Raw genomic sequence first — 24,112 nt, 5'->3', positions numbered from 1 at the left:
ATTTAAGTTTGTTATCTGTACCACACTGAAAGGAATAAAATTATTTTCAGCTCTGAGGAAAACAGATGTCATTTAACTCAAAAGCATGGGAAAAAACAGCACATTGGTGAAGAAGGAAGAAAGCTGACAAAGGCATTAGAGAACTCAATCTGCCTGAACCACTCCTACAAGTCAATGTAAACTTGTAAATGTCATTTGAACTTCTGGATATTAAAATATTTGAATGCCTTCTATATGAAGATAAATGAGATTTCATTTAGCATATAAACATTCATACACAAAGCAAAACCAGAAAAAAGATGAGTTATGCTAAGGAGTCAATCCAAGGCAGAGAAATAATGCCTATGTTACATCCCCCGTGACTTTTATCTTTTTATGACCCTATATTAACAAATGAATTATAGTTCATGAAATAACTATGGTTGACTTTTAGCTTGGTCTATCTCCATATCAAATATACACTTCTTTAACAATGTTCAATGGAAGCAGTTAGCTGCTGGAACAAAAATATAATGGACTAGGCGTGCTTGGAAGTTTATGCTCTGAAAACAAGGTTGAAGTTTGGAAGAAAAAACAAAGTGGAAGACAGAAAGTTCGGAAGTTCCCAGGCTAAATGAAACGGCATCCTCCTCCTCCAAACAGCTCCCATAAAACAGTGGGTCATAACCTGACTCATTAAGGTCTCCCATTTAGAGAAATGGATGGCTTTTGTTCAAGATTCCTGAACAGTTTTTCTATTTTATGCCCTGAAAGGTAGTAATGGTTTAATGACTTTTTCACAGGAAGCAATTCAAAACAGGAACCAGGGATTTGTTGTCCCTGCAAGCAGAGTTTGCAATCTGCAATAGGTATAGAGAAATGGCACCCCCTGCTGGCAAGAAGCTGATATTGTATTAAATGTTCAGCTGTGATTTAATCAAACCTATTTCATTTTAAAACCATTTATTTCTTTTGAACAAATGATGGTCTAATCATACTCACTAAGAAATAACAGATCTGGTGTCACAGAAAATGAATATGAGAGCTTTACTGCTGCATCTGAATGCACTGCTGTTATATTACAACTAAGAACAAATCCATGTAGGATTCTGGACTACCAAGTCTATATTTGGAAATATTTTTGCCTGTCTAAACCCTGTTTTGCTAATTTTGTAAAATGCCGAGTCATGGAAGTGAGATAGGTAGCTATATAAATTTAACAAACAATTTAAAAGGAAATATACTATAACCTTGCTTTAAGAAAAACACAATGTCTAGGCAGAGTGGGTTCTTTCAATATATATCATGAAGCTTATGTTTACCTAAAAATGGCATAATAGACTAAAATCCTTATTTTAGTGTTGTATCACTTTTGTGTTACATATTTGTGTTTTAGTTAGTATTCTTAGTGCATTTTAAAAATCTTTTCCTCCTAATTTATCTGAAAGTCTTTTGGTTTGAAAAGAAGTACAAAATTAGTCCATAAACAAGTGGATTAAAGTTTGACTTCTCAGATAATCCAAACTATTCTACAAGAATAGTTCTATCTGCCAAAATCTAAGCTTGGAAAGCAAGTAAATGACAAAATCGCAAGCAAGGTTATTGTTTATTTACTTTATCTACCTTAACCATGATTTTTGGTATGTGACATACCTGATAATTTCATGATGAGCTACAAGTTCACCCTCCTTGACCTCTTTTAGTACAAAATGAATGGCTGCTTGCTTGACTGGGCCATAGGAGTATACTGTGTTCTACTTCAAATGTTCAGCTGACGAATGGCACTACAGCCAAATGGGCAATTTGCTTCTCTCTCTTTTAGCCTTTAAAGCATGTCGTTGACACAGGTGGCCCTATTTGCTTTTACAACTTGCCTGTTCCTTGATGTGCAATGAGAATGGGCACTGCAAACTAAACTGTGTATCTTTGCTTTGTCTTTGTTAATACAGGGGTAACTTCTAATAGCTTTCTTTTGTGTAAGAAAGCTTGGTAGAACTAAATTTGTAATTCTTCATCTAAAGGGAAAGTCAATGTATATGTAGAAAAATAAAGCAATATTGTTCAAGGAAGGAAGACGGACTATAACAGCTTTGGTTACATAATTGATATAAATGACCTTTATCTAGAACACAATTTCAAATGCTTTGGAAAAGAATGTTAATTTCTTTAAAAATCAAAGGTAAAATATACACAGGGTTACAAATTTAGAGATTAGGTAAATCTGTTTTAAGCACAAAAGAGTCATGAGGACTGGGTGTTAAATCACAGAATTTTGGACTATACTTATTTTAAATACACTTCATTAAATTTGGCTTTTTATTCAGGTCAATTATATTTAGCTTCTTTGTACTCATACCTGAGATTTCCAAAATGTCACACTATTTCAAATGTAATCCATTACTAATCCTTCCTAATCCAGATTCATAATCCACTTGCTTATTGAGACAAGAGTCAGAATTGCAATAAACAAACAGCAAATAAATTCTGAAAATGTACATAGATGAGTAATACTTGGCCAATATAGATTTTGAAGTAAAATTACGTTTCAGGAGAGGTCTCTGTAGTCATTTCCTCTTTAATGGGATTGTCTAAGGGCTTCTGTTCTTCTTCCTGCAATGTAAATATTCAAAGTTAAAAAGTGGATCTACAAAGCAGAACAAATATAGGCTGCACAAACAGTTCCAGCCCCATCTTATATATATGCCTTACTGAAGTAGACATTAATGAGTAAATTATGAATTAAAGTAAACATTCACAGAATTTTACCTCTGAAGAGAACCCCACAACTCTTGGTCAACAGCATTTGAGGCTGGAAATATTTAACAAATATTTGGGGGGAGGGGGACAGCATGTCCAGTATTTAATTTCTTATTGTAGTTCAGTCTATTGGATAGCCAATATGAGAGTGAAGTGCAGACAGGGTTCTAAAAATGTTATCCATATAAAAGTTTATTCCTAACCAGGATGACATTCAACTGCCCCAATATACTTCCCAAAAACCTATAGGAAGATAAATACATTTGCATTATCCATTTCTAGAAATATAAATTCTGCTATTAAGATTCAGAATAGCTTCCAGCTTGAAGTAAAATACATAGTTTCCTTGTAGGAAAACAGAAGAGAGAACAAACAGCAATTAAAAGCTGAGGATAATTTGAAGAAATATATAAGGAATGCATGTACATTCAGGTTAAAGACTCACAATACCACTGATATTTTTTTCTCCAGTGAACTGAATAGCTAAAATTGGTGCTTTTCAAGTCACATACAAAGCAAGAATAACTCTGTTGTCAAGAAAAAGTGCAATAGCCCTAGCAATAGCATTTAGACTTACAGTGCATTCAGAAGGCATTCAGACCCCCTTCACTTTTGTCAATGTTGTTATGCTGCAGCTTGATTCTACAATTGTTGAAATTTATTTTTTCTCATTAATCTACAGTATGCCATAATGACAATGTGAAAACAGAATTTTAGAATTTTTGTCTGTAAATTTATTAAGAGGAGAAAACTGAAATATCACATTGGCATAAGTATTCAGACCCTTCACTCAGTACTTTAGTGAAGCACCTTTGGTAGCAATTACAGCCTCGAGTCGTTTTGGGTATGACACAACAAGCTTTGCACATTTGGATTGGGGGATTTTCTGTCATTCTTCCTTGCAAATCCTCTTGAGCTCGGTCAGGTTGGATGGTAACTGTCAGTGGACAGATATTTTCCAGAGATGTTCAATAGGGTTCAAATCAGGGCTCTGGCTGGGTCACTCTAGGACATTCACGGAGTTGTCCCTAAGCTTCTCCTGTGTTGTCTTGACTGTGTGTTTAGGATTGGTGTCATGTTGGAAAGTGAATCTTTGGCCCAGTCTTAGGTCTCGAGGCACTGTAGAACAGGGTTTTCATTGTGGATATCTTTGTACTTTGCTCCATTCAGCTTTTCCTCAACCCTGACCAGTCTCAGAGTCCTGCTGCTGAAAAACATCCCCACAGTATGATGCTGCCACTACCCTGCTTCACTGTTGGGGTGGTATTGGGCAGGAGATGTGCAGTGCCTGGTTTCCTCCAGACATAACATTTAAAATTGAGGACAAACAGTTCAATCTTGATTTCATCAGACCAGAGAATCTTGTTCCTCAGAGCTTGTGAGTACTTCAGGTGCTTTTTTGCAAAACTCCAAGTGGGCTTTTCATGTGTTTTGCTTCCGTCTAGCCACTTTGCCATAAAGCCCAGATCAGTGGAGGGCTGCAGTGATGGTTGTTCTTTTGGAACTCTGCCCCATCTCGACACAGGATCTCTGGAACTCAATCAGTGACATCGGATTCTTGGTCACCTCTCTTACTAAGGCCCTTCTCCCCCAATTGTTTAGTTTCACTGCACAACCAATCCTGGAAGAGTCCTGTGCCAAACCTCTTCCATTTGAGAATTATAGAGGCCACTGTGCTCTTTAGGAACCTTCAGTGCATCTGAATAATTTTTTTTGCAGCCATCCCCAGATGTGTGCCTTAAAATAATCCTGCCTGTCTACAGGCAGTTACCTTAAGCCCATGGCTTTTGCTCTGTTACAGTATGCATTGCCAGCTGTGAAGCCTTCTATGGAGCGGTGTGTGCCTTTCTGAATCATGTCCAATCAATTTAATTTATCACAAATGGACTCCAGTCAAGGTGTAGAAACATGTCAGCAACAATCAAAAGAAATGGGAGGGACCAGAGCTAAATTTCAAGTGTTGTTGCAAAGGGTCTAAATACTTATGCCAATATGATATTTCAGGTTTTTTATTTTTAATAAATTTACAGACATTTCTAGAATTCTGTTTTCACTTATGGTGTACTGAATGTAATCAGAAAAAAATGAATTTCAACCTGTAGAATCAGACTGCAGCATAACAAAATTGACAGAAGTGAAGGGGGTCTGAATACTTTTTGAATGCACTGTATATAATGCTTCACAGTGCTTTACAGTACTCTCTGGGCGGTTTACAATATCAGCATATTTCCCTCAACAATCTGGGTCTTCATTTTATCAACCTCGGAAGGATGAAAGGCTTGAGCTGCTAACTCCTGGTAACTCCATTGCCAGCTGCTAACGCCTGGCAATGGGCAGTTAGTCTGCAATGCTACATTCTAACCACTGTGCCACCATGGCTATAATCTAGCATAAAGGTCAGAAATTATCTGGTTATTTTATAAAACTTGGGATGACCATATAACATTACAATTCAATATAGTAATTTTTCCACTCATGCCCCAATATTACTACTTTTATGTGAATTTACAAAGATTGACTTCTATAACTTTTGGATATTTTTGGAAAGAATTATGCTGTTATGTCTTTAGCAGCTCTCCTGATTGTCAAAGGTATTCAAGAATTTAATGCAGGCAATGTGCCAACTTATAAGAAAAAAGAAGAATCATTGCGACATTTGGCTGGTTTCTATGCCAGCCATAGGAAAAAGATATCAGAGGATGGATGAATTGACCCAATTCTGTTCAATCAGTCCCTTTGTAAAATATTTTCTCCCCTTTATTCTTTGCTAAAGGCTTTTTGGTTCATGCTGACTTTGAAAAACGAGCCCTACAAACATTTTATACATTTATGGACTAACTTTAAGATGATTTAAAAAAAAATGTCTGGTTATATGTAACAAAAAGTAAATTTCTATAGTCTGCACAAGCAAAATAAGTAATCAATGAATTTTATTTGCATACTTTAGGAAGGAAGGAAGGAAGGAAGGAAGGAAGGAAGGAAGGAAAGTATGGGCCATATAGCGATATCTCAAGAATATGTGGGGACAGAACAGGGGGAGTAATGAATCATGTGAGGAATCACATTCAAAATTCATAATGAACTATGTTATTTCCATGACCGGAAAAAGAAAGATTATGCACCTTGAAAGAATGTGATTACTTAAAATAAATCACACTTCTGCATTAGTTTTTTTTATTATTTTAGAGCATAATATCTATAACATTTATAAAGAACAAAAAATGTCATTTTAGCATCGTCCTCATTAATACTTTTAGAGCCCTTTCTAATAATTGTTACAAAGATTTTACATAAAATTAAAACTTATTTAAGCTATTGATATGGAAGTTGTAAGAAGTTAATAGCTACAGCTAAATCAATTTTCAAAACAGATTGGAAGCAACTTAAACTGTGTTTTCAAATATTTGGAAAAAAAAACCATAAATATTTTCCCCCATTACTGAAGTGGTCAGTTACTGAAGATACATAAATGATTCAGTTTCTGAGCACAAAGGAATATTTTATTGTACTGAAAAATAACCAGATGCACTAAACGTGACAATGTGAACAGCACTGTTCTGATTATTATAAATACTAGATTTTTCAGACTATAAGACACTCTGGACTATAAGACACACTAAGCTTTTGGGCAGGTAAACAAGAAAAAAAAATCTGCCTCTGCCTCCCAGCAATTTTCCACCTTGCAGCAAACAGCAAGGTCAGCTTCAGCACAGCCTGATTTTGCATGAGCAGCTGATTGGCATTTGGGTCAGCCTCCCGGAGTACCGCTTATCAGATGTTCTAGGCTGTGGGGATCCTGGCCGCCCATCCAGGCTGCCACCTATTGCCACCTCAGTATGCTCCATTTTCGGTCTCCGTGTGTCCTGTTTCCAGCTCATTCCTGGCAGTGGGGATTGCTGCCGCTGCCTATCCCCGCTGCCTATCCCCGCTGCCTGGAGTGGGCCAAAAATGGGATGCGTGGAGGCATTGATAAGTGGCAGCAGCAATGGCCGGTGGTGATCCCTGCAGCCTGGAACAGCTGATTGGTGGTATTCCGGGAGGCAGATCCAACCACCAATCAGCTGCTTATGCTAAATCAGGCTCTGCTGAAGATGACCAGGCTGTTTGCTTCAAGGAGGCAAATTGCTGGGAGGCAGAGGCCGAAGGGTGGAGGTAAGCGAGTGGGCGGGGCTTCAGCAACATTAGTTCTATAAGACATTTCCACCAACTTTTTTGGGGGGGGGGAGGAAGAGTGCGTCTTATAAAATATGGCAGATTTTTTTCCTATTATAATCCATATAGTCTAGAAACAATTTATAAAAATAACAAAAACATTCATAAAATAATTACATCATTTAAAAATATTATTATTTAGCATATGGCTTATCATACATGGCCTAGCAATATATAGTAATATTGCACCTAAATTAGTAAACACAATCAAATATAAGTTAAAATGATCTATGTTCGAATACTAATGTTTAGGCCAGTGATGGCGAACGTTTTTTGCCTCAGGTGCCAAAAGCACACACACACAATTGCGCTTGCTCGTATGCCCACTCCCATAATTTAATGCCTCCCTGCGCTGTGCCCTCTTTGCATGTGCACATGACACACACATGGCTTTCTTGGACCCTGGGGAGGGTGAAAACAGCCTCCTCCGCTCTCTCCCCGGAGGCCAGAAACAGACCATTTTCTAACTTCCGGTGGCCCCGGTAGGTCCGTTTTTCACCATCCCAAGACTCCAGAGACTTTCTAGGAGCCTGGGGAGGGTGAAAAACAGCCCAATAGACTTCCGGGTTGCCCGTTTTCTCCCTCCGGAGGCTTCAGGTTTCCTTAGATTATAGCCAGTCACAATGCAGTTTAACAAGACACCCTGCAGTCACACTGAGGGGAAGATATTATACCGCTGGCAGCCAGGCTATTCTGCAGACTTTCCTGACTCTCAAAATATATAGCAACATGAAAACGGACTTTTTCAGGCCCCAGTGACAAGAGAAATCTGAAATACTATTTGAATCTTCAAAATCAATGTCGAGGAGCTCAGCAAATCCAACAGACAGTATGTTTCCAAACTCAATGGAACTGCATCTACATGGAGGGAAGTATGCAGTGGAGTACCCCAAGGCTCTGTTTTACGCCTAGTACTCTTCAACATCTTCATCAATGATTTGGATGAGGGAATAAATGGGGAACTCATCAAATTTGCAGATGACACCAAGCTGGCAGGAATAGCCAACACTCCAGAAGACAGGCTTAAGATACAGAAGGATCTTGACAAACTTGAACATTGGGCACTATCTAATAAAATGAAATTCAATGGTGAAGAGTAAGGTTCTACATTTAAGCAAGAAAAACAAAATGCACAGGTATAGCATAGGTGGTAACTTTCTCAATAGTAGTAACTGTGAGAGGCATCTTGCCTAGTGGACAACCATTTAAATATGAACCAGCAGTGTGCAGCAGCTGCCAAAAAAGCCAACACAGTTCTAGGCTGCATAAACAGAGGGGTAGAATCAAGATCACGTGAAGTGTTAATACCACTTTATAAGGCCTTGGTAAGGTCACATTTGGAATACCGCATTCAGTTTTGGTCACCACGATGAAAGAAAATGTGGAGATTCTAGAAAGAGTGCAGAGAAGAGCAACAAAGATGATTAGCAGACTGGAGACTAAAACATATGAAAAACGGTTGCAGGAACTGAGTGTGTCTAGTTTAATGAAAAAAAGGACTAGGGGAGACATGATAGCAGTGTTCCACTATCTCAGGGGTTGCCACAAAGAAGAGTGAGCCAAACTATTCTCGAAGGCATCTGAGGGTAGAAAAAGAAGCAATGGGTGGAAACTAATCAAGGAGAGAAGCAACTTAGAACTGAGGAGAAATTTCCTGACAGTTAGAACAATTAATCAGTGGAACAGCTTGCTTCCAGAAGTTGTGAATGCCCCAACACTGGAAGTCTTTAAGATGTTGGATAGCCATTTGTCTGGAACGGTATAGGGTTTCCTGCCTAGGCAGTGGGTGGGACTAGAAGACTTCCAAGGTCCCTTCCAACTCTTGTATTGTATTGTAATTTGACAGTATCATAGACATTTTAAAAATAAAGCAATTAATACTGGAAACAACACAGATGTTTGCTATAAACCCCTAAATACTTGTTATAAAAATATTTCAGTTATTTGCAGGTTAAGTTTACTTCACTCAAAGATAATATAGCGAATACTTAATCAAGCTTTCCAGGTGTGAAAAAATGGAAGGTAAAATGATCGTAATGAAACAAAAATAAAAATTCTTGCTGAAAAGGAATTCTGCCAACACAAATTATATAGCATTTACAGCATATTTCTACACAAATCAATCCACTATTATATGATTAAAGAATTGATGCTATAGTAGTATGACATAGATTTACCTCTGTTTCTTCTCCCAAAACATCTTCTTCATTGGCCTCTTCCTCAGCTAAATAATTCAGGAGAAAATGAAGTTATTAATTAAAATATTTTTGATTATAAATCAAAGACATACTGAAACCTAGATCTGTTGTCCCTAACCTTTCTGGCATGTAGGACTGGTTTTATGGAACACATTTTTTCCCACGGGCCTGGAAGCGGGTGGTGGTTTCATGTGCAAGCCAAATCCTGCACATGCACAGATGGAACCATTACTAGCTTACCTGCTAATTGAACAGTCCGGTTCCTAATAGATCATAGACCAGTACCAGTCTGTGGTCTGCCCCAGATGTTTAAATATTATTCTGTCTCCATCTAAATATAGCATTCAGTTTTAACATATTTGTCTTTTTTGAGTTATAGTAAATTGAACTGTAATACTAATTTCTATACTGTACAGTTTAGGGCTTCTATCATTAAATAAAAATCTTTTGGCCAATACTCTTTTTTCAATTCCCATCCAACATTTCAACAACTGCACTGATAGCTGATTTATGTGTTGACCATACGACATGTGTTATTTCTACATTTTCTTATATTTATTATGCAGTGGAGTGGCTTTGACATTTTTAAAAATGAAAGTTTAACATGAAAACAGATAAATAAATAATAAACGCTGCAAGTCATATTTTTAATGTCAATTTGTCATCATCATCCTAGACTTTTCCCGCAGGTGCAAGGTCTGCCTTTTTTAATGTCAATTACTGTATTTTTTGGAGTATAAGATGCAGCTTTTTTCCTCAAAAAAGACACTGAAAATCTGGGTGCATCTTATACACTGAATACAGCATTTTTTGCCTCCCAAAGCCCCTTCCCGTCACCAAAATGGCCGTGCATACCCTTATGGAGGCTCTCAGAGCGCTCCTGGGGGCTGGGGAGGGCAGAAATGAGCAAAAAAACGGGCTGTTTGGGGGGGGGGGGCAGCAGCACTCTATAAGCCTCCATAAGGCTATGCATGCAATTTTTTTTGACAAAAAATGGGCCCGTTTTTGCGAAAAACGGGCCATTTTGGGGAGGTTTGCAGAGTGCAAAAACTTTTTTTCCTTTTTGAAAGCTCTTTAACTGATTGATGAGAATTACATAGATCCAAGTACTGTGCCAACAGAAACACCTACCTTTCTACTATATTTCTCTCTCTATCCCTCTACCTACCTACCTACCTCTCTCTCTATCTACTGTATTTCTCTTTTTTCTCTCTCTCTATCCCTTTATCTACCTACCTACCTAACTACTCTCTCTCTCCTATCTATCTACTGTATTTCTTTTTCTCTCTCTCTATCCCTCTACCTACCAACCTACCTACTCTCTCTTTCTCCCTACCTATCTACTGTATTTTTCTCTCTCTCTATTTCTCTCTCTATCCCTCTACCTACCTACCTGCTCTCTCTCTCTCCTTTTATCTACCTACCTACCTACCTAACTACTCTCCTTCTCCCTCCCTCCCTATCTACTGTATTTCTCTCCCTGTCTATCCCTCTATCTACCTACCTACTTTTTTAAAAAAATTGTCTCTTCAAAACCTTGGTGCGTCTTATACTCCAAAAAATACAGAATCTGTGAACAAATGATTTTTCTATCTGATTGATCCTGGAAGCTAAATAGTGCTTGGATGGAAAACTACAGTACCAAAGGGAATATTGAGGCTATAGGCTACACTGGGAAGTCAAAAAACATTCCAAAACAATGCAGAAGGAAATGACAGTATTGCCAAAAAACCAATACAATTGTATCCATAGTCTTCTTGAATTCGAAGACATATTTTCTTTATGTCTGCAAAGTATTCTATAATTTAGCTCGCTCATTCTCATGTTGGAAGTACCGATGCGCTTCTGGGTGAAAGGACTAGCCAACATCATCACCGTTGCCCAGGGGATGCCTGGTTGAGGACTCCTTTCATGTCCCTGTTAAGTTGCCCACTGACATGGTACCATCTATCTACTCGCAATTGTCCACTTTCCTGCTGAGTCAGCAGGAGCGAATGACAGAGCTCACCCTTATCACGAGTCTCGAACATGAGCCTGCCAATTGTCAGCCATGCGTCCTAACCATGTGAGTCACCACACTCCTATATTGTTTAGTTAAGAGCAAGTCTATTTGATTAGTTTTCAGTTTTAGTTGGAGCCAAACTTGATTTGATGCTTAGCTATTCTGTGGCTTGTACTAAGATGTGAGAAAGGGAACTAAGCCAAATCATATTAAGTCATATGAATCTAGATATATTAGATGAAAAAGTCCCATTATACATGACCCAAACCTATTTTGCAACCCATCTAGAACAGCAGAAACATATTTGGCATATTGTTTAAAATATATTAATATACAGAAGTTTTTTGGCTAGCATGTTCTTCATTCGTTTTTCTAATGCTCCCTTTTAGAACACAAATGATTCAATTATATTTTATGCAAATTGTAAGAAGAAAATATGATTATTCCTAAATTTCATATGCCAGCATTGGAGGAATATTTGGGGGGTGGGGTGGTTGGCAACACCTTTAATGGAGACAAATCAGTGCCAGAGTTGATGAGACTTTTTTGTCAGCATTGCAAAATCAAATCTCAGCTTCTCCATGATTTCTCCCCTGAAGATCAATCCAATATTAGATATCTCCTTTGAGTAAGAATCCTCTTTACAACCACAAAAGAGATAATAATATAAATTCTATAAATCCAATGAGAATAGATAGCACTCTGGATCTGTACATTGGAATGACATTTATGTCTCTCCAAGATTAATCTCAGCATTCAGATTTGTTCAGTTGAATTTGCTGTATTTTTTCAAAAACCTTAATTTTATGTTGTTGCAATGTAATTAGATGAGGAGAAACATGTTCTGCAACAACTATTATAGTGAGTACCGTGTTTCCCCGAAAATACATGTCCTGATAATAAGGCCATGCCACATTTTTCGGGTGGGCAAAAATGTAAGCCCTCCCACGAAAATAAGCCCCCTGGACAACCCCCCCCTCCAGCCAGGCAGAGCACCACTCACCGAACTAGTGATATCCCGAAGGCGCCAAGTCGCAAGAATGGGGTGGGGCAAAGGCTCGCGTTGTTTGGCGCATTTGGGATACCATTAGGTCGATGAGCAGTTCTGTGCTCAACTGGAGAGGGGGGGTTGCTGGGCAGTTGCTCTCTTGCGAGCGGGCTCCCTAAGAGCCGGGCACAGCCTCAGGTTCGAACAGCTGTGTTGCGCTGTCGCAGAAACACTACACAGCAGCCATGAGGTGACCACGCTCACGAACAGCCGCCTGGCAACCCCCCTTTTCAGCCAGGTACAGCACTATTCACTGACCTAGGGGTATCGCCAAGCTGCGCGAGCGCCTGTTCGCTTCCCTACGGCTCCAGCTGCTTGGTGCCTTCGGAATAAACCCCTAGGTTAGTGAATGGGGCTCATGGCTGGAGAGGGGGGTTGTGCGAGCAGCTTTTCAATTCCTCTCTCACGCACCTTCCAGCCTCACGATGCCCTTGCCTAACTTTCCCTGCAGAGCCAGGGCATCTCCACTGCCGCCACCGCTGCATGGCTTTTTCTGCAGCTTCCAAAGCACAAAAGTAAGATGCTGAGTCTTCCAGAAGTTGCCACTCTGGGAATACGCTCTATGGTTGTACGCTGTGGGAGTACGCTCTGCCTCAGCCAGCCCACAACCATAGAGTGTACTCCCAGAGCGGCCGCTGCTGAAAGACTCGGCTGCATATCTCCGGAGTTTGGAAGTCAGAGAATAGGTTATGCTCGGAGCGCAGCGGCGGCACACTGGCCCTGCAGGGAGAGCTGGGCCAGGGCATGGTGAGGTTGGGAGGCACACCAGCTGGGGACAGTACGGGCACTTGCACAACCTCCCTTTCCAGCCGGGCAGAGCGCCATGCACTGACCTAAGGGTATCCCGAATGTGTCAAGCCGCGGGAGCTGGAGGGCAGAGCACCACACGGCTTAGCGCCTTTGGGATTATCACTGGGTCCGTGAGTGGCACTCTGCCCGGCTGGAAAGGGAGGTTGTGGGGTGGCTGCTCGTGAGCAGTCACCTCATGGCTGGTATGTTGTGCTGCTGCGACAGCGCAACACAGCCATTCGCCTCTGAGGCTGTGCCCTTGCTCTTTGGGCGCCCGCTTGTAAGAGAGCAGCCACATGGCAACCCCAAAACAAGAAGCCCCCCAATAATAAGACCCAATCAATATTTTGGGGGTCAAAAGAAAATAAGACCCTGTCTTATTTTCGGGGAAACACGGTAGATCCTCCATGTTTATTTTAACTATTCTGAGATTGTGTACATTTGTACATTTTAGGGGGTGACACGGGAGCGATTTGCATTTTCTTTAGAAAAAAGACTTGTCTTTTACTGTTTTTGAAAATATGGTAATTACTGATCTTTGTTTTACATCTTGTATTCTAATATAGCCTAATGGCTAATTAATAAAGTATTATTGTTGTGTAAATCTGTAATAACAAAAATACAGGTAGTCCTTGTTTAGTGACCACAATTGGAACTGGCAACTCAGTTGTTAAATGAAATAGTTAGTAAGTGAAACTGCGACTGTTCTTATGATCTGATTTCAACTTTCCTTTGCCTTACAGACCTGCAAAGGTCACGGCTGTCACTAAACGAGGATCTGCGTTTTGGCTGAATGGAAAAATGTAGTATGATTTTGAATTGCATTAACACTACTTAAAAATTTGTAGATTTTTGTAGATTTTGTAGATTTTAATAGCATTTATAGGCCGCCCTTTTCCCTGAGGGGACTCAGGGCGGCTTACAATAATAAAGGAAGGGGAGTGAAGACAAAACATAAAAAGAAATGTGCAATAACTGAAAAATACTAAAAACACAACATTCTCTCAGCATTCGGGAGGGGCGGAAGAGTTTATCCCCAGGCCTGACGGGCTAGCCAGATCTTGAGGGCTGTACGGAAGGCCTGGACTGTGGTCAGGGTACGAATCTCCACGGGGAGATTGTTCCATAGCGTCGGAGCAGCAACTGAGAAGGCTCTCCTCCGGGTAGTCGCCAGTCAGCACTGACTGGCGGATGGAATACGGAGGAGGCCCGCTCTATGCGATCTGATGGGACGCAGGGAGGTTATTGGCAGAAGGCGGTCTCTCAAATAGTCAGATCCACTACCATGGAGCGCTTTATAGGTGGTAAGTAAGACCTTGAATTGCACCCGGAGATCCACAGGCAGCCAGCGCAGCTCGCGGAGGATAGGTGTTATGTGGGCGAACCGAGGTGCGCCCACAATCACTCGCGCGGCCGCGTTCTGTACTAGCTGAAGTCTCCGGGTGCTCTTCAAGGGCAGCCCCATGTAGAGCACGTTGCAGTATTCCAGCTTAGAGATCACAAGGGCTCGAGTGACTGTCGTGAGAGCCTCCCGATTCAGGTAGGGCCGCAACTGGCGCACCAGGCGAACCTGGGCAAATGCCCCCCTGGTCACAGCCGATAGATGGTGATCAAAACTCAGCTGTGGATCCAGGAGGACTCCCAAGTTGCGGACCCTAAATACCACTTGCTAAATAAAGAATATAATTTTAATTTAATGTAGATTTTATTTTTAATCTGTGTTTTTTAAAGTAGTCTGAATGCAGTTTTAATTAAATGACACATTCAAAGTCAACCCACCGAATCTTTTGAATTAAGCCATCCTTTCATGCAGCAATCATATTGCTTCTTTTTTTAGGAACATATATTATTAAATATGCTTGTCAATTTTGTTTGATCAATTTTCTTAGACCAGTTGTTAAACTATGTAGCCTTTCCTAGATCCTTCCAACCACAATTAAGAATTCAAACGTGACACAGATAAATTTTCCATGGGCAGATACCTGAATCCAGGCATTTTTCGCCAATAACCCTAGAATACACTTATTATCTCACTCAGTTGGGGTTTTTTTTGGAAAAATTCAGCTGAGTTATTTGCCCTACACCCACACCCAGCACATATTTTCCCTGGATAAATGTCCATTTATTTTTCTTCACTTCATCTTTAGTTTCCGATTGCTTAAAGGTCAAATTTAGAATGGAAGGATTTATATTCCTTGCGGACAGCTCGTCATTTGTATTCTTTTAGAGAGTCATTGATGCTACTTGGAGGATTATCTCTATCCTCAGGGTCACCTGAGTAGTGCAAATGGGTGTGAAATATTCTTGGAACTGCTGACATGACTATATTATAGACTGGAGATAGATGATGTCGAATCCCTCCCCCTCTGTTCAATTTTGACATAGAAGGCCTTTTTGACCCTTTCAAATCAGATTTTGAAAGAAAACCCAGATGAACCTCCAAGTGCTTCAATGACCCTCTAAAAGGATGCAAATGTCTGCAAGGAATATAAATTTTTTTCATTCCCCACCATCCAGTCAGACCTGAAGAGGCTTTTTTAATGAGAAGCAAAATGTTTTCAAAAAACAAGTCCAGTTGCCTCTTGAAAAAGCACCTTTGGGATAACCATGACCTGGAAGGCTGAGAATCTCCGTAGAATTTAAAATTAAACCAATAGCTGGGCACTAGGCAGCTTGGAAACCTACCCAAATTATAAAAACCTCAATGATCAGTAAAAATATATCAGGTAGAACACAGAACCTTGAGGACATTCAAGAGAGCTGTCAAAGCCACCAGACTGGAGATTCCAAAATTAAGCTATAAAGAAGAATGTTCTTCCTACTGAAAAAGTAAGCATTTTAATAGGCTCCAATCATAGTAGCAAGTAATCCCTAATGAACTTAATTCTTAAGAATGCAGCTGTCACCATCATCTTCCTCTCATCATGCCATTATTCATGAAACTATGATATTACTTCTACTCCAGAGTTAGGAAAAAAGAATTATACTGGATGTAGGCCTGCAACACCTCCACTAGAAGTAAATATGTTAACATTTCTTGTTGTAACAACCATCTTTTCTACAGAATACCTGATTACGTATGCTACAAATTAATACTTCAGTCAAGGCAGATCTGACCAAAGAATAGCAAGGAACCTACCATGCTGCTCTAGATATGTCTGGAGTCTGTTGATGAGATCTTGTTTGTTTCCTTTTGCCTCCAGTCCTCGGGCTAAACACTCCTGTTTCAACTCTGCAAGCTGTTTTAAAAGTAGAAAAGATTTAACCTTAATCAAACATGTGATTTCCTATAGACATATAAAAATTAAAGTGAAGCTCTAAAAATTAGGTCATATCAGCCTCAGTTGACAAGCAAAAGATGTGACCTTCAGAGAAATAGATTCTGTTACTATACAACCTATTTCAATAAAGCATAGCTATAATTTTCCAGTGGAGCTGTTTTCCTCATCTGGTCTACCTGTAGAGTAGGCACTCCTGCAGGCAGACGCTGTGGTTTAAAGATGACTCTCAAATGTTTACATCAACCTGACCTTGAAAGGAAAGCACCAATGGGAGTGTGAAACCAAGAAAACGGAGGAATTTCTTCAAAAAACTCATTAGTCGATGAAGAAACTCAAGTTGGACCCATCATTTTAAGTTATTAGATCGCAGTAATGATACATTAACGATTTTCTTAAGATTTTCATGCTAACAAGCTGCCCGACAAGTAGGCAACCCCCGGATTTCCCATAATGTATCCCCAAAAGCTTTACTTGTTCAACGGGGGGGGGGGGGGGTGACAAAAAGCAACACGTTAGCACGCTTGCAGATGGTTTACAATTCCGGAAAGCAAAAGGTTGAAGACAGGGGCGCCGTTCTTTGAAAAGGGAAGAGGAGAACCGCCGTGGAAGGGAAAGGCCATTGGCCAAGAAGGATCAAGTCCGGGCTGGGAGACAAGACTCCAGACGCGCGGCGTGAGGAGAATCCCAGCATCTCTTTCCCGCGCTCTGGGAAAGGTTGACAAAAGCGAACGGAGTGTCCGTTAACCCACCCACCCAAATAGAAGGCAGCTCCCGCCTACGGCCGAGTGGGAGGAGAAGGCCGAGCGCCGCTTCTCCGGGGCAAAGGAAAGACGTGCCCCGCCGCCCAAAGCAGCCTCCATACCTTCAACTTGTGCAGCTCCACCGCCTCCGCCGCCATCTTAATTTCGCCTCCCTCAACAATCCAACTCCCCGCTCTCAAAAACAGCCCCCACCCACCCACGACGCCCCCCGAGAACCCTCGCCGAGTCCCTGGCCCAATCCGAGCCGCGCTCTCACTCGAACCCTGTCCTTCCCGAACGTCGACCCTCGCCATTGGTTGGCGGGTGAGGAACCGGATGGAGGGTCAAAAGAAGGATGGAAAGGAAACCACCAATAGGAAGGAAGTGGCCCGGCCGGAACGGTTGCTGACTAGCGAGGAGGAAGTAGGGACGGGGAGGCGTTAGAAACCGGCCGCGTCGTTTTATCCGCGGGAGGAATAAAGAGGCTGCCCGCGGGGGTTTTCTTCTCGTCGTAACAGTGGGAGCCGTCGGGAAAGCTGTCAGGTAGGTAGCTAATGAGGCTGGAGCAGAACTGGGTCGGGGTGCAGGAATCTCTGCGAGAAGAGAAGAAAAAGGATCCTTTAGGCCAGTGGTTCCCAACCTTTTTTTGGCCATGCCCCGCCTAAGCATCTCTAAAATCATGGTCCCCCCCCCCCGCATATAATTACTTTACTCAAAAAGTGAGCTCTACTCACGTGGAAGAAGCCTAAAAGGCCATTAACTTGGTTTAAACAAGGTTCAAATTACCTCCATTAAAAATCAAATTGCCCCACATTGAGAACCACTGGTTTAGGCGCAGCGCCCCCCCACTCCTTTTGGGCACCAAGGACCGATTTGGTGGGGAGACGTTTTCTGTAGACCGGAGGGGATATTGTTTCTGGTCAATGCTAGTAAATGTACCAAGACATTCTGGTGCTCTGGGTTTCTCGATCTCAGGACTGTCTGTGCTATCAGGCGACCTTTCACAGCTGTTCATATCCATTAAAATAGTCCTTAATTGGACAATGCCACAGTAGTTTTTTTTTTTTTTAAAGCAACTGTGCTGGAGAAGCAGCAATGAAGTCATCATAGGAGGTGTTTTTATTTATATGTAGAGTCTTTCTTTACAAGGAAGTTATGATGGTGAAATCTATTGGAAGATGCATAATTTTCTTGGTCTGCAGATTCAGAGTGGAAAGAATTTGGGTTACTGTTCCTTCCTATCATAGCAACAGGAAGCTAGGCAAATAACAAATGATTGCTGTCACTGTTTGCTTTGTTCTGCCTGGCAGCTATGGCTCTGATAATCAAAGTAAGTGACTCCCTCCTCTGGGTTTGTTCCAGCTGATAGTGAGGAGAGATCTAGCCCAGGGGTTCCCAACCCCCGGTCCATGGACCTACATCCGGCTGCAGCATGCCAAAACCCAGGCCATGCAAACAAGTGAAGCCCCATCCATGGAATGCAGGCAACATGCAAATCCATGTCACCACTGTGGAAAAACCTCTCTCTATGGAATCAGTCCCTGGTGCCCAAAAGATTGAGGGCCGCTGATCCAGCCCACCACCGTCTTTCATTCCTGTTTTACATCTACAAGAGGTTGCTGGATGAGATCATCTTACAGCATGGAATAAAGTAGGGGTCTCCAACCGTGGCAACTTTAAGATTTGTGGACTTCAATTGCACAGAATTCCCCAGGCAGCCGTAGAGTTCTGGGAGTTGAGGTCCACAAGCCATAAAGATGCCTCAGTTGGAGACCCCTGGGATAAGGTATGACGATCCTGATGATGATATCCGGCTTTATATCATCACTATGGTCTGATCTGGTGATGTCCTAGATGCTTGCCTTTTCTGTCAATTAGTGTACAAGCTTGCCTTAAACCCAGTTTTATGAGGAAATTATGGGATGTACAAGGATTAACTGAGTGATTCTGAGACAGTATTTTGATTTGGCTCCATACAGCTCAGGTTCGTTCTCCCCACCACACCCCAAACTACCAAGCTTAAACTGGGGCTATTCTATGTTTTCTGATGTGCATTCACACACCTATACCAATAGATGGGTGTCTACATATATACACACCAATGTATCTTTCTCAACAGCATGAATGTTGGAGTAGCCCACAGTGAGATGAATCCCAACACGCGAGTGATGAACAGCCGAGGCATTTGGTTAGCTTACAGCATTTCTGTGGCTGTGCTCCATATCATCTTTCTTAGCATTCCCTTCTTCAGTGTCCCTGTGGTCTGGACTCTAACTAACGTTATCCATAACCTGGTAAGTCTAAACTCTTGATCTGGGCCAATTTATTGGCCATGTTCTGAGAATTTAGGATATAAATTGACAGCTTTTAAACTTAAGTTTAAGTTAAGTTTAAGTTTAATAAATTTATATGCCGCCCAATCCTGAAGGACTCCGGGCGGCTTACATAAAAGACAGTTTAAGAAGTACTAAAAAGTTTAAAAGTAGAAGACAGAGCAGGTTAAAACACAACACACACTCAATCGTAATGGGGCTGGACCTTATTCAAGAGGTCAACAGCCCCAGGCCTGCCGGAAAAGCCAGGTCTTAATAGACTTTTTGAAGTCTGTGAGAGTGGGGAGGGTCCGGATCTCTGGGGGTAGATCGTTCCATAGGGCCGGAGCAGCTACAGAGAAGACCCTCCCCCGAGGAGCTGCCAAACGACATTGTCTAGTTGACGGCACCCGGAGAAGGCCCACCCTGTGAGATCTTATTGGACGCTGGGAGGTATGTGGCAGGAGACGGTCCCGTAGATATCCAGGCCCTAAGCCATGTAGGGCTTTAAAGGTAATAACCAGCACCTTGAAGCGCGTTCGGAGACCGATCAGGAGCCAGTGCAGCTCGCGGAGGATAGGTGTAACATGGGTGTATCTAGGTACACCCAATATCGCTCGCGCGGCTGCATTCTGGACCAATTGTAGTCTCCGAACGCTTTTCAGGGGCAGCCCCATGTAGAGCGCGTTGCAGTAGTCGAATCTTGAGATGACGAGGGCATGAGTGACCATTTGAAGTGCCCTCTGGTTCAGGTAGGGCCGCAACTGGTGCACCAGGTTAATCTTGGGAGCCTCCTGTACGGCCTGCCACAAGTGACCACATTCCAATCCCACTGCGGTTTCATTCACTGTACAATTTATTTAGGAATATTTTCCCCCCAAATAGTTCTGCCCTAGGTGATTTTACACATTTATTAAAAAGTGCAAGAGGTCATTATTTTTACAATTGTTTCAGTTGTATTCTTCAGGAAAGTAAGAAAGGGAGATGGGCGGTTAAAAACTAGGAAGGAAGGAAAGAAGGAAAGAAAGAAAGAAAGAAAGAGAAAGAAAAAGATTGTTACTTTTTTTTTTGTTTCTCCCAGGTGATGTATTGGTTTCTCCATACAGTGAAAGGGACCCCCTTTGAAACTCCTGACCAGGGCAAGGATCGCCTACTCACACACTGGGAGCAGATTGACTACGGCACACAATGGACATCCTCCCGCAAATTCTTAAGCATTTCTCCAATCATTCTGTAAGTGTTGGGTAATACTCAGGCCAGCCTTGCTATTAAAATTGCTGCTATAATTGATTTAATGGTTTTATTAAATTTATTAGTATTTATTAAAGCGGTTTACAGAGTCAGCATATTGCCCCCAACAATCTAGGTCCTCGTTTTACTGACCTTGGAAGGATGGAAGGTGGAGTCAACCTCAAGTTTTGTAAGGATCAAACTTCAGGCTGTGGGCAGAATTTGTCTGCAGTCCTGCATTCTAACCTCTGCACCACCAGGGTTCTTAATATTTTTTACATTTTGCATGTGTATGAATTTGGGCCTCCTATTAGCATGTATTATGTAACATGGTCTCCATATTCATTTAAAATTGGGGGCCTTAGCTCAAATGATTATCAGCAGTTTACAACTTGATTTTCGGTGCTATTATCTTCTCAACTCTTAGTCAAGAATGTATACTTGAAACTGACTTTGAAGTTACCAGGTTTATTGAATCAAAGAAAGCTTCTTGTTTTAAGTCATAAAACTAGTTTTTGTAAGGACTGTATCAACAGAATAACTTGTGCTTTTCCAGACACGCTTTTCTCATTCTTGAGATATTTAAATTATGTAAGTTCAAAAATATCCAAAGCAATCAAATTCACTATTTCTGATGTTATGATGCTCTACCACAAATAGATTTTTTACCAATTATCATGGTAGAAATTCATATTCTTACAACCAGAAAGTGATATGTTTGTGAAAATAGAGCTACCCGTAATAGCTGTACCAATTTTGCTGATCCATAGTACCTGGGAGAAATCTGCAGTTGTCCTCAAGAATGTGAGGACAGTCAGTATGAAAGTTGGAAATCTTTTAAACAAATCCTGTCTTTAGATTGGCTGATTCCCCTAGTCAGAGAAATACTGGGGAGCAATAAGAATTGAAATTATTCGCACTCTGAGTAAGACATAGCAACAGGTGCTCAAAGACATGAGAAAGAATGTCCATAGATAGCCAGCAGTCTCTAAAGCCCCTCTGGTGTACTGTAATATGGCGTAATCTGGTGGGCAGAGTAGCTGAAAAAGATTCCCAACTACCTGTACCTAGGCCACTGTTATACAAACTACATCAGAGGTGGGCTGCTCCTGGTTCAGTCGAACCTGTAGTGGCAGTGGGGGGAGGCTCCGCCCACCCGCCCAGATAATTATGTGCAGAAGCATTGCACGTGAACACGAGTGAAGTGGTGGTAAACCAGTTAGGAACCCACCACTGAACTAGATGCATATTTTCATCCAGATTTTAGGTGTTAGATTGAACTACATTTCTTTCCCAGTCACTGTCAACTCTCCATGTTGTCTTGGGGACAGAATGAGTGGGAGTGCATTCCACGCATACTGTTGGCTGGAATGGGTTCTCAGATTACTGCTGCCGGGTTGGGAGGGGTGTATCTATTGGATAACGTGATTTATGACACAGACTGAGAGGAGGGAAGGAATGGGTAAAGTTCAGAAGCAAATAAAGCAAAATTTTACTGTGAACAAATCTTGCCTAATGAAGCTATTAGTAAATCAGTTTTTTGTATTAAAACATTGGCTTGATTATTATGAATCAATTACGGCATTGTTAGGAAACTTGACAGGCACTCACCTGATGTGAAATAGTAGTTCCTTTGGTAGAAAAATCCATATTGATTATCACTGATTTCCTAACTCAGATTGAAAGTGCACCAAGGGATTTGACCAAAGTAAGGGGTTTGATTTGTTCAGAAATATCTGTTTCTCACTTATAAAAGTGCGACAAAATGCTGATTGTCTATGAGCTAAATGCTGGACTGCTAATAATTTCATTTTCTTAAAACAGTCCTTTTTTAATGCCCACAATTGGGACCAAGCTCTTGGTCATTAAGCAAAATCTTTGCTAAATGAAACCACAACTGTGCTTACGGCCTTACTTTTCTTTTACAGGCTTGCGAAGGTCATAAATGTGCACATTGTTTGCATAGTTACTTTTTCACCACCTTCACAACTGTGAATGGTTGCTAAACAAGGCAGTTATTAGAGCAAGGACTACCTGTAATGACCGTATTGCAGGACTCTTTCCATCATCTTTCCTTAAAGGAAAACTAAGCAAAAAATATATATATGGAGAAACTGGAGTGCATATCTGTAACTAATCAAGTATATTTCTTACCTTTCAGGTACATTTTAACCAGCTTTTATACAAAATATGACCCTGTGCATTTCATAATCAATACCACTTCACTCCTGAGTGTCCTCTTGCCCAAATTACCCCTGTTCCATGGGGTCCGTCTCTTCGGTATCAACCAGTATTGAAGCAGAAGGGATCTTGGGACTGCTGAGACGCTATTCTTCCGAAGTAAAACTAGTTCCAAGAAAGTGTGGGCAAAGCTGTGGTTGCATCACCTCGGACTCTCTCTGGAACCACGTTTCGCTGTGCGAGGCAAGCCAAGCTGCCACTGCTCAAACGACTGAGCCACTGCTCAAACGACTGAGCAGCATGGAGAATTCTTTGACGTTTCTGGCAAGGAGATCGAAGCCACGTTTCTTGTGGTTAGTCTATACTAGGGGTGGAATTCTCTGGTGGAATGAAACAATAGTTGAATTTCACGTGAACATGAGTTCTCTAGCTCTCCCATGTAAAAATTCCCGCTTTTGCTCTTTGTAGTGGGGGACTGGGATCCCTTTCTGCAAGGGATTTCATGTTGCTTAAGATCACCTTCCTTTGATTTGTAAACTTCCCTTCCTTTTTTTTTCAAATGTGGTTGTGCTGCTACATTTCCAGAGTTTTCCCACTCAGGAAAATGAATTAGCCTGCTGTGACAGGTCTCATACTTACGGTTCTAAGTTGTGCAAATAATATTTTGTAAATACTCACGTGGTAGGTATGTATTAGCATAACTTTGTTCATTCCAGTTGAATGCACAGTATAGAGTACTTTGTGCTGCCCCTCTACACTCTCCCCCCTTTCAAGTAGGTTTTCCGGTTATAAAGGCATAATGTAACACAACATTGAAGTTGGAAGATGCAAATTTAATTATACATTTAGTCAGTGTTCTGCACTGCTTTTGTTTTTCATGAACCCTGCTTATACCAGCCCCGTGAAATTATCAACATAAAAAGCTGAAAAGATAAATGACATGGGCAGATCACTTATTTAATCTGTGTATGAACCTTTATTTGTTGTTGGTTTCTATCATAGTTCCCCAGCTTGTTAAAAAAAAGTCCTTATTTTTATAGGGCAGACATCTCTAACCTGCTGTTTATAGGCTAAAGGAATCTCATTTCTTATGAGGTTTCTTCACACATCCATGAAAGTGATCCAATGTTACGTCGAGGGAATTGGTTTAAAGCACAAGATGAGCGCTCTGTTTACTGATATTTCAAATAGCCATCTTTAAAAAAAAGTAAGAAAGGCAGTCAAAAACAAATAAATAAACACAAGCTTATAGTTATCAGCACTTTATAGCTATTTTTTTCTGATCAAAGTTTGTGCTAAATATTGAAATGGTGGTTTTAAATTTGCTTCAAAAATCCACAGGGGACTCTATTCTCTCTCATTCCTTACCATTAACTCTGGAAG

At 41.1% G+C, this 24,112-nt stretch overlaps 2 protein-coding genes across 2 annotated transcripts in view; one reads left to right on the top strand and one right to left on the bottom strand.

Annotated features, from left to right (window-relative positions):
- Window positions 1-17,234, bottom strand: part of SARNP (SAP domain containing ribonucleoprotein) — a 76,663-nt gene extending 59,429 nt beyond the window's left edge. The window contains exons 1-4 of the mRNA XM_032210213.1: window positions 17,129-17,234; window positions 16,125-16,224; window positions 9,126-9,172; window positions 2,522-2,589 (exon numbers count right to left, since the gene is read on the bottom strand). Coding sequence (XP_032066104.1) covers window positions 2,522-2,589; window positions 9,126-9,172; window positions 16,125-16,224; window positions 17,129-17,164 — 251 coding nt within the window. The 5' untranslated portion in view covers window positions 17,165-17,234. The remainder of the gene's footprint in view (window positions 1-2,521; window positions 2,590-9,125; window positions 9,173-16,124; window positions 16,225-17,128) is intronic.
- A 136-nt stretch (window positions 17,235-17,370) lies between these two features.
- On the top strand, window positions 17,371-24,112 carry ORMDL2 (ORMDL sphingolipid biosynthesis regulator 2). The gene is made up of 4 exons (XM_032210214.1): window positions 17,371-17,549; window positions 19,126-19,300; window positions 20,400-20,551; window positions 22,710-24,112. The coding sequence occupies exons 2-4, from the start codon at window positions 19,127-19,129 to the stop codon at window positions 22,843-22,845; spliced, it is 462 nt and encodes a 153-aa protein (XP_032066105.1). The 5' UTR covers window positions 17,371-17,549; window position 19,126; the 3' UTR covers window positions 22,846-24,112.

Source organism: Thamnophis elegans, chromosome 2, assembly GCF_009769535.1.
Source record: "Thamnophis elegans isolate rThaEle1 chromosome 2, rThaEle1.pri, whole genome shotgun sequence".
Lineage (NCBI taxonomy): Eukaryota > Metazoa > Chordata > Lepidosauria > Squamata > Colubridae > Thamnophis > Thamnophis elegans.
Note: the sequence above shows the minus strand (reverse complement) of the source record. Positions and strands in the feature narration are given on the sequence as shown.